The 13694-nt window shown below is 46.3% G+C and overlaps 6 protein-coding genes across 6 annotated transcripts; 3 read left to right on the forward strand and 3 right to left on the reverse strand.

The window, feature by feature from the left end:
* Window positions 1-105: 105 nt before the first annotated feature.
* SERLADRAFT_397187 (uncharacterized protein) lies at window positions 106-1420 on the reverse strand (the record flags this gene model as incomplete). The annotated part of the gene is made up of 9 exons (XM_007321526.1): window positions 106-157; window positions 224-286; window positions 355-439; window positions 462-666; window positions 735-767; window positions 833-936; window positions 1011-1121; window positions 1187-1231; window positions 1296-1420. The coding sequence occupies 6 exons, from the start codon at window positions 1326-1328 to the stop codon at window positions 624-626; spliced, it is 369 nt and encodes a 122-aa protein (XP_007321588.1).
* Window positions 1421-2035: 615 nt separating this feature from the next.
* On the reverse strand, window positions 2036-6611 carry SERLADRAFT_357566 (uncharacterized protein; the record flags this gene model as incomplete). The annotated part of the gene is made up of 13 exons (XM_007321527.1): window positions 2036-2377; window positions 2430-2581; window positions 2641-2708; window positions 2769-2937; window positions 2995-3034; window positions 3088-3151; window positions 3207-3434; window positions 3489-3609; window positions 3673-4035; window positions 4091-5247; window positions 5309-5477; window positions 5535-5861; window positions 5912-6611. The coding sequence occupies 13 exons, from the start codon at window positions 6522-6524 to the stop codon at window positions 2123-2125; spliced, it is 3726 nt and encodes a 1241-aa protein (XP_007321589.1).
* Window positions 6612-6798: 187 nt separating this feature from the next.
* SERLADRAFT_474692 (uncharacterized protein) lies at window positions 6799-8173 on the forward strand (the record flags this gene model as incomplete). The annotated part of the gene is made up of 5 exons (XM_007321528.1): window positions 6799-6938; window positions 6994-7010; window positions 7068-7711; window positions 7769-7870; window positions 7925-8173. 5 exons carry the CDS (start codon window positions 6848-6850, stop codon window positions 7938-7940), a joined length of 870 nt encoding a protein of 289 aa, XP_007321590.1.
* A 35-nt stretch (window positions 8174-8208) lies between these two features.
* Window positions 8209-9613, reverse strand: SERLADRAFT_474695 (uncharacterized protein; the record flags this gene model as incomplete). Its single annotated transcript, XM_007321529.1, has 3 exons — window positions 8209-8610; window positions 8657-9066; window positions 9117-9613. The coding sequence occupies 2 exons, from the start codon at window positions 9536-9538 to the stop codon at window positions 8667-8669; spliced, it is 822 nt and encodes a 273-aa protein (XP_007321591.1).
* A 42-nt stretch (window positions 9614-9655) lies between these two features.
* Window positions 9656-11819, forward strand: SERLADRAFT_357568 (uncharacterized protein; the record flags this gene model as incomplete). Its single annotated transcript, XM_007321530.1, has 7 exons — window positions 9656-9849; window positions 9911-9950; window positions 10007-10245; window positions 10301-10733; window positions 10799-11015; window positions 11072-11634; window positions 11688-11819. 6 exons carry the CDS (start codon window positions 9770-9772, stop codon window positions 11374-11376), a joined length of 1314 nt encoding a protein of 437 aa, XP_007321592.1.
* A 204-nt stretch (window positions 11820-12023) lies between these two features.
* On the forward strand, window positions 12024-13089 carry SERLADRAFT_474699 (uncharacterized protein; the record flags this gene model as incomplete). Its single annotated transcript, XM_007321531.1, has 4 exons — window positions 12024-12102; window positions 12165-12289; window positions 12368-12627; window positions 12688-13089. The coding sequence occupies 4 exons, from the start codon at window positions 12096-12098 to the stop codon at window positions 12956-12958; spliced, it is 663 nt and encodes a 220-aa protein (XP_007321593.1).
* Between the last annotated feature and the right edge of the window lie 605 nt (window positions 13090-13694).

The following is a 13694-nucleotide window of genomic DNA, read 5'->3' on the forward strand; positions in this document are numbered from 1 at the left end:
AACAGATTTGATAGAGTCACAATCGCAGCTAGATTGCGGTGTACATGGCATGATGGATGGTGCCTTCAATAGCCTCGACTTCGCCTTACAGTATATTCATCACTCAAACCTGATGTCGTAGTGACCAAATCATGATTGCTTAGTCTGTATCAGTCCTCTGATTAAAAAGCAAGCGTGAGGCCTTGTTATCCGCGAACAGTAGTTCGTGTGTTCAATGACTGACCATAACCCCGAGTCAATCGAGAACATACACCATGCGCCTATTGTCGGATATATCTTGGCGGAACTAGGGAGACAATGAGAATAACTGAGAAGAAAGAATACCAAATTTTAACGGATAAAGCAGCCACATACCTGGGGAGGATGTAGCAAATATCGATTATCTTCCTGAGGGAGGGAAGAGTTCGGCCATTCTTGCCAAGCCAAAGCAAGCGTATTTGGCGCATTACCACACAGGCTCGAAAGGGAGATTAACGGACCAACCCGCATGGAGGGTGCGAAAAATGGGCATAAGATTGAAATTGAAAGCAGGATGATTACAAGTGAGTCGCAGACCACAATAAAGTTACTTGTAAACCTGTCCTTGCAATTCTACACATTACCTTGTCCACTAACTTGACTTCTCATTTCGCCGTCACTAGGGCTGCGACGGTTGTTCCGTTATAACTATTAGAGGCGAGATTAAGATTAGGCAATGATCATGTTCGCATATATAGAAGGATGGAGTTACTCGCCCAATATAAGCATCTCCAGGGTCAGTGAATGCCCTGCAGCGGTATTGTCATCATTCTTATCTCATGGAAGGAAATGCGGTGCGCAAAGGGACTCTCACATATGCCCGCGGTTGATTGGCACGCCTAGCTTCGCTTCAAAGAATTTGAAGAAAGCACGACTCCATTTTTCAGCGTTCGACGGATTCGTGTTCCATAGACTGATCTGTGTATTTCATGAATGAATAGAGCTGATAACAAGGTAGGATATGGTGATAGAATAGATGAGCTGTCACTCACAACATTCAACCTGATGGCAGGCTCAAATGTACCACCAAAGGTTAAATATGGATTGTAGGTGAAGTCCACACTGAATTCAGCTTCCGGTTTGCCGATTGTCTCCGAGCAGAACTATTTCATAGCATGAGTGTGTTTGAAGTAGAAAAAATTTAAACAACACATGAATGAACAACCACCTTTGAAAAATCCAAGACAAAGCTCTTGGTTTCCACAACCCCAAGCTACACGCCACCGTATTGAGTTGAGCTGAGGCAAAGGAGAAGCGAAAGATATAGAGGGGCTTACCTGGACATTCGTGCTGAGCGTTATCAAAGGCATTAGGACTTCTTTGAAACTAATGCTATATCGCGGTAGTGCACCAAGTGATTGTGATTGTCCTTCCCTCAGGACGCGTTCACACAGAGCTAAAAGCCTCCACTATCAAAAATGCACCCGAAAGGAACACAGAGGCTTCCGTTTATCCGCAATCGCACTGATAAATTTATCCCAGAAATCCATCGCATGTCATACGACCGTCACTGAAGCACATTCGTAGACTGATAAGCCCTCAGATTACCCTTATCCATGAATATTCTCTTCATCGTCAGAACTTCCGGAAATGGACAGAGATTGCGTGCGCTAGGTTGATCAAAGGTATATAAATATTGAAAAATAGCAATATCTTACCTTCTCACCAACCATCAAACTTCGTTTCTTTTACGTTGTGGATGCGAGTGTCATCGTTTGCATAACCACCGATTTGGGTTAACCGAGATTTTATGTATGAAACAAGCCGATTGAAACGAACTAACACATAAGCAAAGAAGTATTGTCATTGCATATACCCACTCGCGAAGTCCAAAGCGATGACAGTCTTCAAGGGTTTCAGGAGGGACCGAAATCGCATCTTGCTATTGTCATATGCCGAGTTTTGTGAAATTTGAGGCCAAAAAGTTGGCAGCTGCGAAAGGAGGTTTAACATCCGCTAATGACCTTGCAAACTTCGGCACAAGATAAAACCACGAGAATTCTGGGACGATCTCCTGGATAACTTGCATTCAACGTTGTGGATAAAAGTGTATTCACAGCATAAAGCAATTTACAGGTTAATATTAGACACAGCATCTCAAAAGTTAGTCTGCATTGATCGGTGGAATGACTTGTTTCCTTCCCTTGACAGGCCACACCTCGACCATCGTTTCGGCGTCCCATATACGCCCACCTCTTACCACGTACCTAATCTCACGAGACGTACGAATATCATCGTGTAGCAAATCAATACCTGAAGGATAAATGAGGATGTCGGCAAGTTTTCCAGGAGTCAAGGAACCAAGGGAATCATAAAGTCCGAAGGTGATCGCTGCCGAAGATGTCGCCGCACGTATAACCTATAGCAATACCATTAGAGTCCCGGCCAAACTTTATCAGGATGGACTGTACCTCGTAGTTGCTGAGACCACCAACTGTGGCGAAGAACATCTCTTCGTGATAATTAAGTCCCAATGGAGGTTCGCCATGAGCTCCGATATGCGCTAATAGGCCCCTGTCGACCAGGTTAGCAATAGACTCCGAGGTATTGTAGAAGGCCAGCGCTACAATGAGTTTATCAATAAGTAAACGCGAAGCGAAAGCAAATGAAAAAAAAAACTACAATTATGAGGTCGAGCTGTAGATTCGGACAGGCCTTCCAGTACGTCATGCCTAGTGAACCGCCTTAGCCTATACAAATGAATGGTTAACTGATAAGCCTTGTTATAAATGATAGTAAAAGAAATATACTTCGGATCATTGGGCACGTTTTGTGTAGCCCAAACAACCTGCTCTCCGTGCACACCACCATAATTGACGATATGAGTAGGAGTTGCCCCAGTTCCGCTTCGTGCGTAAAGTGTGAGTATGTCGTCATATAGTTTGGCGACAGGGAGATTATGTTCCACGGTTGTCATGCCTTGCAGAGCATAGATCAGCAAAATCATTCCCTACACATCAGAGCGCAAGATATCACCATCTATGATATATGTCAAATCCCAGTCGTAATTCATTCCCTGAGGTTTCGTTGGTCAAGAGTAAATATACAGCAAGGATTGCGCTGACTTACTCCCTCAGGAACACAAAGCATAGAAAAATTGCGAGCTTCCAATAATAGTCTCTGGCGGGAAGCTCTGCAGCACGTTGTTTGAGAATGAAGAGCATGAGATAAACGATTAGAAAACTCACCTCGAAGGAAGGTTGTAATTTTTGTAGGAGAAGCTTGCGGGACCACCTTCAACTTTTATTCTCAACAATGCGGTGCGCGCTTCGTCAGAGTCGGCAATATCTTGATGGTATGCGAGCGACGAAGCACCATAAATGATTCTACCAGTGTGGAATATCCTCGGGCCAACCATTTGCCCACTCTCTAAACGACTGCGTTCAATGTATCCAAGCACATTGTGCGAACTGGGGCTGTAAGTCGTATCAGTTGCTGCAGTGATAAGGTAAAGAGAACATAGAGCTTACTTGTGAAGAGTAGTGACCCCATACGCAAGGAAAGTCTCCAATTCCCACGAAGCGGCTGGGTAAAGAGTTTCGAAACCATCCCAATGAGCGTGCGCATCGATGAACCCGGGGATGACAAAGCCTATCATCAAAGAAAAAGCTTCAGCAAAGAGGGAGGTATAACAAGGTACGCTGGTGAACAAACCTCCTTCAGCATCCACCACGGTCGCACCATTGGGGATAACTGCTTCGTGCTGGAGGTTCACAGACTCGATGACTCCGCCCCTAACGGTCAAAACACCGCCGTGTAGCACATTCTCAGAAAATGCTTTATCCATCGTGAGTATGGTAGCATTTTTTATCACAAGCAGATCGGCGTTGAGGTTAGCCGGATCCAAGTCTAATGCTTCTTGTTTCAATCTTGCAATATCACTAGAGTGATGTACAAAAATCTCTTGGTAATTCAAAATACCCTTTATGCAGGATATACCAAAGTTTGAAGGATCTTTGTTAATGTCTGATGAGCATTGAGACAGTTTGGACAGCTCAAGGTAATGTAGATAAGGGCCTGAGGGAAGACGAATCAGCATATTCATGAGAAGATTAATGCAAGGTGCTCATACCAAGAAGCCAAAAAACAACCTTTCCGTCACGACTAATTGTCACATCGTGTCCTCCATCCAAACTGAGTCTCGCAAGGTGGGCGGTAGCATTCCCTGGTTTACTCCAGACCGGTTCTTCTGGAGAAACAGTTCCAGGAACATAATAAACGTGAAACAGATTAACAAAAGCAACACCAGAGACCGCCGTTTTGTCTCCTTTTGAGCGTGTAGAAACAATAATTTCGTCAGTCTCTTTGCCCGAAGCAAGAGTTTCATGTAGATAGTTCCCGAAGGTGTCGGCGCCAGCATTGATATTGATGATGAACGCTCGATCAGACTGCTGCACAAGAAGTTTCTTGTTTGAGTCTAGAAATTGTAGCTTGATAACGTCTTCCGTGTCCACTTCACTGGAAACAAACTTGAGATCACTGACAATAACTTTGTCATCGGGATAAGATGGAAGTGTGATATGACCGATGTAGAGTCCTTCTCCAGCAGTCGCGACGATATCTCCCGTCAAAAGATCACCACCAGTCTTGACAAAAGCAATCATACGACCTGTCCCGATACACTCGCACAAAACAGGAGAATAGTATCGTCCAAGAGGTAGGCCGGTCACCTCATGGGCAGTCTGGGATGATAGGTTGGCTATCTCCAATGTTGTGAAGTCTGCATCTGACCAGCGAGCATGAAGTATAATGTTATCAAAACCGCTGACGAATGCGGGAGAATAATACGGCTGTTCAGGTTTCAACACAGGGATCTTCTCAGCGATAGAGGTGTCATGGCCAACTTCTTGGATATATGTGATGCCGGCTGCCTGGAATATTGCCCTCTTCCCTTTGTAGTCGACTCTTAGTTCTTTAAAAGCGTGCACTCTCTGTAGGTCTTGGGTTTCTAACCCAACGATGTCGGTCTCAGCTTGCCGAGTTTCTGCCAAGCGCTTTTCGATGTGAGCGACGAAGCGGATGGGAGAAGGAGTGCCCCCAGCAATTTTTTCGCCATACAAATTGAGGGATAGTGGTACAGAGTATATTTGTCCAGCAGCCCAGATGATGACGGCATCGTCGTTCGGTGAAAACGCAAAGGATGGATAGGTACCCATGGGGGCAGAAATTGTCGAGAGGTCGTAGGTGAGACCATACCATATATTGTGAACCGTACCGCTTTGCAGGTCCCTAAATCACCGAAACTTGAGTTCCAGAGGAAACATTGAAGCACCAAAATAAAATTACTAACTTTAGTACCAGTGCCTCTTTATCTCGCACACGGCGAACGAAAGCAAGTGTGCGTCCATCCCGCGATAGTTCAGGTCTGCTCGCTCCTCCTGGGTAGGCGTCAACTATTGTCTCCGTCTTACCAGAAGTGAGATTTTTGGAGAAAATAGCATATATCCCCTTATGAACATCTGAATCAAGTCCTATTAGGTGTCGTAGCTGAGGAAAGTTCAAGAAAAAACACGGACCTTTACTGTACGCAAATGTACCTTGTGTGTCGCGTATATTCTTTGAGAATATAAGTTTATCCTCTCCTGCCCATACGAACTGCTCAGGCCCAATCTGCTGGTCGCCATAATTTGTGGCACCCCAACCCGTAGGAAGGCTTCTGCTAACAACTCGGCGACCAGCCCCAACCCCCACTTCAGCACATTCGGATATATCATACTCCCATCCCTCTCCCGAGCCGAGACTACGACTTGTGTAATACCACTTCGTTGCAACTACTTTAGAGCCGGATGGATGGAACCTGGCGTCAGAAACCCAGTGATAAGTTTCATTGGTGACTCGCGTCGCTAAGTATTTGGATTTAGATAGTTGTAGCCTAGAAAGAATACAGGCATACCTCCCAAACGACCTTCCCTGACCAGCCTTCTACGTTTCCTGTGCCCAGTCTCAGACACACCCTTGGCAAGTAAGTTATCTTCGTGCTCTTTCACTTTCAGGGCTTCCCGAAGCTCCACGTCAGAAGAGCCGGACCTAACGTTCATCTCCTCGCATCCCGACCACTGCATTACCCAAATGTTTTCAAACCCAAGCTCTGCATCACTTCTGAACACGAGCTTATCTCCCTGGGGCGAGAAATGTGGGTCTGAGTCATATGGAACCCCGACGAGAATGGGGTTTGCAGTGGTAACTCCTCCACTCTTGTAAGACTCTGCAGGCAAACAATACAGATCGCCAGCCATGTCAAATACAATGTCTCCTGTCACGGGATGTACGTCCAATCTCAGCCATGTTCCTTCTGTTACGTCGTACTCCAGAAGACGTGGATAGGGAAAATCTGTCGAGATATCCCATGGTGCAGGTTGGCGGAAAGGGAAGACGTCGTCTCTGAATTCTGAGCTTGGGTCCTCTGACTGGGTAGCTATTCCAAAACTCGGTTGGGTTGCGAAGCGTTTTCTAAGAAGCGAGCGAGCTGTGAAGATGAGAGATATCGACACATATACGAAGAGCATGACGCTCTTCCACGGGCTTTTGCCATTGTGTTTTCGAGACTTGGTTTGACTGAGGTTTCTCGGCAAAGGCAGTTCATTTCCATATCCTGGAACCTTTTCAGGTTGCTTGGTCTCAAAGACCATGGCTAAAGAACCAGAAGGCAGTCTGATGAATGCACTTCAAAGTCCTTCCAGTTGTATAGTCTGGGATGAGAACGGTGTGATAAACACGATGTCACGTGGGATACTGTGTGACTATGCGTTACTTCTCTGTGACCTTCGACTTTTGGACGATAAGATCGCAGAGCAGCAACGATGAAGGCAGCTATTAAATAACGAATCGGATGGCCTCAGCCCCTCCAATCCCTGAACCAGATATCGAAGATGGTATCACTTATTGGACTACTCAGCCAGCAAGTCTAGATGGTGTTTTGGGTGAGCTCTTATCCTTCGTCACTTTTGTATCAACTCTCCTCATGTTGTGGCCCAGGTGGTTTTGGTACCGGAGTAAGCAAATTCCATCATGCCAGAATCCAATAAAGTTGACAAGTTCTCGGTTCTGAGTCTTTACCTCGCGTTGATGCACTCGGTTCCCGTCAGTTTCTCCTCAGTCTTCGCCCCGATCTGTGCACCGTTCCATCTGCAATCCGGCCGCTTTCTTCTCCATCATCTTCTAACCCGGATACGAAGCGCATAAGAGCTTTGGATGTTGGAGCAGGCATAGGTCGAGTCACAGCAGACGTCTTACTTCATCTCGTATCAGATGTAGTCCTTTTGGAACCGGTCGAGAGCTTTGTTAAAGAGGCATGGGCCCGTGGACAAGCAAGTACCAAAACGACGCCTTTGAACAAGAATAGCAAGAAAAATATAAGATGGAAAGGCATAGCAGACGAGTCAAAAAGTGTCACCTTTTTCCAGGGCACCCTTCAGGTTTTCAATCCAGTTGATCCCGTTAAAAATACGACATTACTTGGTCGAGTTGGCTACGTCCCTACTTCTGATGACAGTGACTCAGCATTCGACGTCGTGTGGTGTCAGTGGTGTCTTGGGCATCTGAGCGACGATGATTTAGTCGACTTCTTACGCAGAAGCCGCAAGGCGTTTAGAGGGGAGCAGAGCTTGATTGTAGTTAAAGAAAATGTATGCAGAGACGATGACGACACCTCCCCAAGAACAGTTTTTGATGAGCAGGACTCGAGTTTAACCAGGTATGTTTCCCTCGGATCGAATTAAAAACTCGTAATTTAACCCACGTTCACCCCTAGGTCAGACCAGGCTTTCAAGAAGATATTCAGGGATGCAGGACTTCGTCTAATAAAAGAGAAAGTGCAAGAAGGGCTACCTGAAGGCTTATATGATGTAATGATGTAAGTGGATTTCGTTGCGACCAAAACGAATGCTGATCGTTGGATCGTTATCAGGTATGCATTGAGATGAGAGTGGTTGGGATAAAACCCTTGGTGTCAAACTATGACGTTTCAATAAAGACTACGCTCACCTCAGCATTCATGCGTTAATACCATGTAGCCATTCGTGTAAATTAGATACATACAGGAAAGAGGCTATTCCAGGGACAGCCAACGTTTATCGAACGTTTATCCGTGACTACATATTTTCAGCTGTTCTTTGGTACGTTCAATTTGCCACAAAAATTACTATCGAGACATTAGAATTCAGATGAAGATCGGTGTTGCTTCCACATATGCACTGAAGAAGGTATTATCAATAATTTAGAGCAAGACGCAGAGTAGTCTTTATATTATGGATCGAGAGTATTATGGTTCTTCGAAGCCCATATAACATCGATGCAGAAGATGTTCGCGTTTAGAAAGCTTGAAATGACCAGGAATCCGCCAGTGAACAATATACTACGTGATGGGGAAATGCGTGGGCCGTCAAAATGCGAGGAAACTCCTGTAATATAACAATATGTGCTCCCAGTACGATCTGTAGGTAATAACCTTTGCTCCATTTGTGTTTCTTATAGGGCGATGCACAGCAGGCAGACCTCGTGGTTGTGACTGGTACCCCACGGGACAATAGTGGTGGGCTATTCGTGGTTGTAAATCGAGTAACCCAAAGATCGAAAAATAGCTCCTCGCTGCTACTGCAAGTGTTCAGCACCCGTCAGCCAAGCTTGACCAGTTACCTACCTCGGTGAAGCTAAAATATGACTCGATCAAAATCCATGTCATCCTGCTCCGGTTCTTGAAGAACTATCTGTTCAGGTTTGTCGGTTTGCTGTATGCGTCCCTTGGCTTCAGGACCCTTGCGCTGCTTTTGTGCCTTTTTCTGAACCTTCTTCACCTTTTCAACAGCCTGCTGCTCGTCACCATCGCCAATCTTTATGACTACATTCAGTGTTGACTTCGTCCTCGTCTGATAGTCAATGTCTTCGTCTTCGTCTTCCGGGATGACCTCATCATGCACTTCCACGGATCCTGTCGTGATCGAAGTATGTACTTCATCCGGAGGGAAAGGCAGAATTGGTGGTAAGGATAAAGTAAGCAATGCAAGGTGAGGGATGGCTGCACCCATCGCGCTCATGTGAAGCGTTTTGTACCTACCTCAAACGTGTCAACGATAGCTCAGCTTAGGTTGAGAATGACTTACCCATCTTTGAGAAAAACGTTTTTACACCTCCGTAAATATGCCCCGAGCTTTGTTTTACGTGTGATACAAATGTAATTTTTGCCCTCTGTATGTGCTGAGCGTGGCCCAGTGGCAGACACTGAAGTGGGTACAGTAGGAAATGGGCGGACAGGAGCCAATTTCCTTCGATTTGACTTGTTACGCTCCGATGACTTGTCTTTGGAAGACCCATCGTTAGCCAGTGTGCTGCCTTTTTCCTGCGCTAGTTTCTTGTCTGATTTCTCTCGCCTATTATCGGCGTTCTGAACATCCTTAGTGTTCAAATCCGGGGCTGGTTTCACGGTTGTGCTCTCCTTCGCTGCGTTACCAGATGCTGCAATCATTTTGACTCGTTTGGAGGGTTCGCCTTCAGAGTCATGTTTTCGCTTTCCATGGTTAGGCATTGGGACTCAACTGTACTTTTGCAGATTGGAAACAACTTGGGAGAAATGGTACAAGAGGCGCCACTACCTGCCCTAAATCCAAAGCCACGCGCGAAAAGTTTTGCTTAGCAGTCATTCATAAGAACCAATCAGATCAGCAAAGCAAGGCCAACAGGCCTCTTTCTTTTCCTCTTCCAAGACCATCGTGTTTCTAGTGCAAACCGCTAGTAGAGCACGTATATCTCGCCCAAGATGAGTCAGGATGTTGCAGAGCAAAATATTCAGATGTGGAAGGTCAAGAAACTCATCAAGAGTCTTGATGCTGCCAGAGGGTTAGCTTTTTCGCTTTAGCGCTCAAATTTTCGAGAGCTAGGGTCTTATCGCTTTTTTCAGAGCTGGTACTTCCATGATCAGTCTGATCATCCCCCCAAAGGTAGTCTTGAATTTGTTGCCTGATGCCAAGGGAGTGTAGTAATGATTGATCCACAGGATCAAATTTCTCGTGCTTCAGCTATGTTGACGCAGGAGTATGGTACTGCGTCTAATATCAAGTCTCGAGTCAATCGATTATCAGTGTTGGCTGCCATTACTAGTACCCAGCAGCGATTAAAATTGTACAATCGGGTTCCTCCGAACGGTCTCGTGCTTTTCGTCGGAACTATTCTGACCGATGAAGGAAAGGAGAAAAAAGTTTCCTTCGACTTCGAACCTCACAAGCCTATCAATACGTACGTGCAGTGTCTAGCAATTGATGGTTTCTGGCTAGATCTGATGTCCGTCCAGGTCGCTCTATCTTTGCGACAACAAGTTTCACACAGAAGCCTTGTCCGAACTGCTAGAGTCAGATTCACGATTCGGTTTCATAGTTATGGACGGTAATGGCACTCTCTTCGGAACGCTCGCTGGAAACACACGTGAGGTAGTGCACAAGTTCACTGTCGATCTTCCCAAAAAGCATGGTCGTGGTGGTCAATCCGCACTTCGTTTCTCCCGTCTCAGAGATGAAAAACGACACAACTATGTCCGCAAGGTCGCTGAGCTGGCTGTTCAGCACTTTATTACCAATGACAAGGTTAACGTTACTGGCCTGGTCCTCGCGGGTAGTGCGGATTTCAAGACCGAGCTCGGTCAAAGTGACATGTTTGATGGGCGTTTGGCTGCCAAAGTTATCAAGGTTGTCGATGTCAGCTACGGTGGCGAGAATGGTTTCAACCAGGTTAGTCTTCTTGATATTGTATGCTCAGTGTGCGGCCCCTCATTATGCATCACGGCAACTTGAAGGCTATTGAACTTGCGGCCGAATCTCTTGCCAATGTTAAGTTCGTACAGGAAAAGAGGCTCATTCAGAAATACTTCGACGAAATCAGCCAAGATACTGGGAAGTACTGCTTCGGTATCGATGACACGCTGAAGGCGCTGGAACTCGGTTCCGTAGAAACTCTGGTTGTATGGGAAAACATGGACATTACCCGATATATCTTGCGCAACGCTGCAGGAGGTACGACTATCTCATTTTCGAGGACTTTTACCAGTCTGATTAATTATGCTCTTCAGAGGAAATCGTCATTCACACCAACAAGGAACAGGAGAAGGATCGCGAAAAGTTCCTCGATAAGTCTACTGGTCTTGAGATGGAGCAAGTCATGGAACCTCAGCCTCTTCTCGAGTGGTTCGCCGAAAAGTACAAAGAGTTTGGTGCAAACTTGGAATTTGTGACAAACCGATCGCAGGAAGGAGCGCAATTTGTGAAAGGATTTGGTGGCATTGGAGGGCTCTTGCGATACAAGGTTGACTTTACCAACCTTGCTTCGATAGATGAAGAAGAAGAAGAGTTCTATTCGGACGACGATGATATCTGACGTTTCTGCTGGCTCTTCGGAGCCCCGTCTACTAAGGGCACGCCAGGCGGGGCGGTGGGAAGGTGTGGGGTACGAGAGATGGCGACGGGTGTCAAAAGTTTGGCCGAATGCATTGTTAGGACTGAAAACGATACTAGTCTAATCGCTGGAGGGTGCACTGTTATCTGTGATGAGGGTGTGGGTCCACACGCAGAGATGCATCATTGTGTTTTGGTGGAGTTAGGCAGAAGTTTTGCCCACACTCCCAGCTATGTGGAGGTATGTTAATTGATAATAACTACACCTATCATTTTGCTAATGCTACAATACAGTGCATCATGTTGGGGGGATGTGACGTTGGGCGCAGTATGCACCGACAGCTCCTCAACCTGTCGATGTAATTTTATTGTGATGATTGTTTTGTAATATTGTAACGTAAAAATATCAGTTTGTTCAGGTTTCAAGTTGTCCGTTAAAGTGACACATACACTAAAGTCTGCATTGGAGCTCAGTTCTCCGCAGTTGAATGTCTCGTCCACGTCTGTGGCGCGACGCGGTTTCATTGCCAGGTGACGCGTGACGTCATTCAGAGTTGTGTTTATTGCAAGCAATGTGGGAATTGGGATATATTTCCAGCGGTTGCTTTGGCGCCCTTATAAAATAAGGGAAACCGGCGCAAGATTCCAGGGTACACCCCGTTTGTACATTGACCTTATTCCACACACTGCCAATCCACCGATATGGCTGGTAAGTATCCCCCCTCCTCTATGTTCTGCCCGCCTTTGGATTGAATATTGGAATGCAATCAGGTAGAAAACGGGCTGCAAATGAATCTTCCACGCGCGAGACGCGCAGTGCGAAAGCAACAAAAACTGACACCGCAAAAAGTCCAAAGAACGCTGGAAAGGAGCCAAGAGGGGCAGCGCGTCTTAAGGTCCGTTTACTCCTCCGTCCCCGAGAACCCGTCCCCTATCTCCAACATATCACTGCAACTCATTCAACGTCGTCATAGACATCAGTAAGCGCTGCTGCGTTCAAGGCGCGGGCTCTTCCCCTCCATGTCAACTTAACACATACGCCCCCGGCTGCTGCCGGACCTGAAGAAGGCTCCACATCAGTTGCGCAGGTAGACCCAGGATTTGTGGGGAGTACGACGCTTATCGGAAGCTCGTTCTCAACAGGGAGTTTCGGGTGGAAAGGCAACAAGCGGTTGACCATCGAGCTCCCAGGTGTGGATGGTGCGGAGAAGGAAACCGTCCATGTCCAGTTAACGTGAGTGGCTTTTGAAAAATGAGTTTTGGGTTCGATGACTGACATTTCCTTGTTGTGCAGGATCAATGCCACTGTCATAGGAAGCAAAGATGCGAAGGAAACAGATGATGACAAGGAAGGGGAGGCAGAGGCCCAGAAAGAAACGGAAGAACCTAAGGAGATCACAGAAAAGGAGCCTGAACCGTCTAAGGAGGAGAACGCAATGGAAGTTGTAGAACAAAAGGCAGCAGAAAACGCACCTGAGGAAGCGCCTGAAGGCGATGCCGTAGAGGTGGAGGCTGCTAAGGAGAACGGTGAAAACGGCACAGCTGCAGAAAACGAAGGTCTGTAAATTGCTGTGAGGTGACTCCCTTGTCTTTATCGTTGCCATATTATCGTTGTGTTTATTGGTCTAACTATTTTTTGTTCTATTCTGTAATATTATTATACAAGTACTGCCCAAGTTCATGAGTGACATCGTACGAACCTGTGCTGCAAGTATATCAGCTATGGCCACGGGCCGACCTCCGCAAGGGGGAACGGTGAAAGTGTAATTTCAGGAAGAGTACTATTTGAAGCTTCACACTTGCTGGGCTTTGTGTCGACTTGATGATCTATCTACGGGGCAGGGGTTAGCTCATGAGGTAGCATGTAATGATGCAACGATAGTAAATAAATCCCTGTTTCACTTGGACACTGAATTCGAAGACCTGATGATAAGAGTACCTGTTGCACCTAGAATCGATTATCTACGACATTTAATGATTTAGAGGGTCGTGGTCTCGAGTTTAGTGGGGCTCGTCCAGATGAGTTGTGATAAACTCCTGCAGTCTTGGGGGGCGGGGGTAAATAAATAAAAATAAAAAGAAAGGCACTGACAACAAGTCTGCGATCCAAACATTTATGAGTAGTCGAGGGTCCGTACAGCGGAATCCATCAGAATATTTTATGAGACTTTCCTAGCAACCGCGTTTAGTCCAAAAGCGAACGCCCAGGCGATACCATTACGGTTCTGCGACGTCACCTCCAGATATCTCTACTATCGTCTCCAGGTTGCGTGGTGAGCGTTCTCGGGCCATGGCCCATCG

This window comes from Serpula lacrymans, assembly GCF_000218685.1.
Source record: "Serpula lacrymans var. lacrymans S7.9 unplaced genomic scaffold SERLAscaffold_11, whole genome shotgun sequence".
NCBI lineage: Eukaryota > Fungi > Basidiomycota > Agaricomycetes > Boletales > Serpulaceae > Serpula > Serpula lacrymans.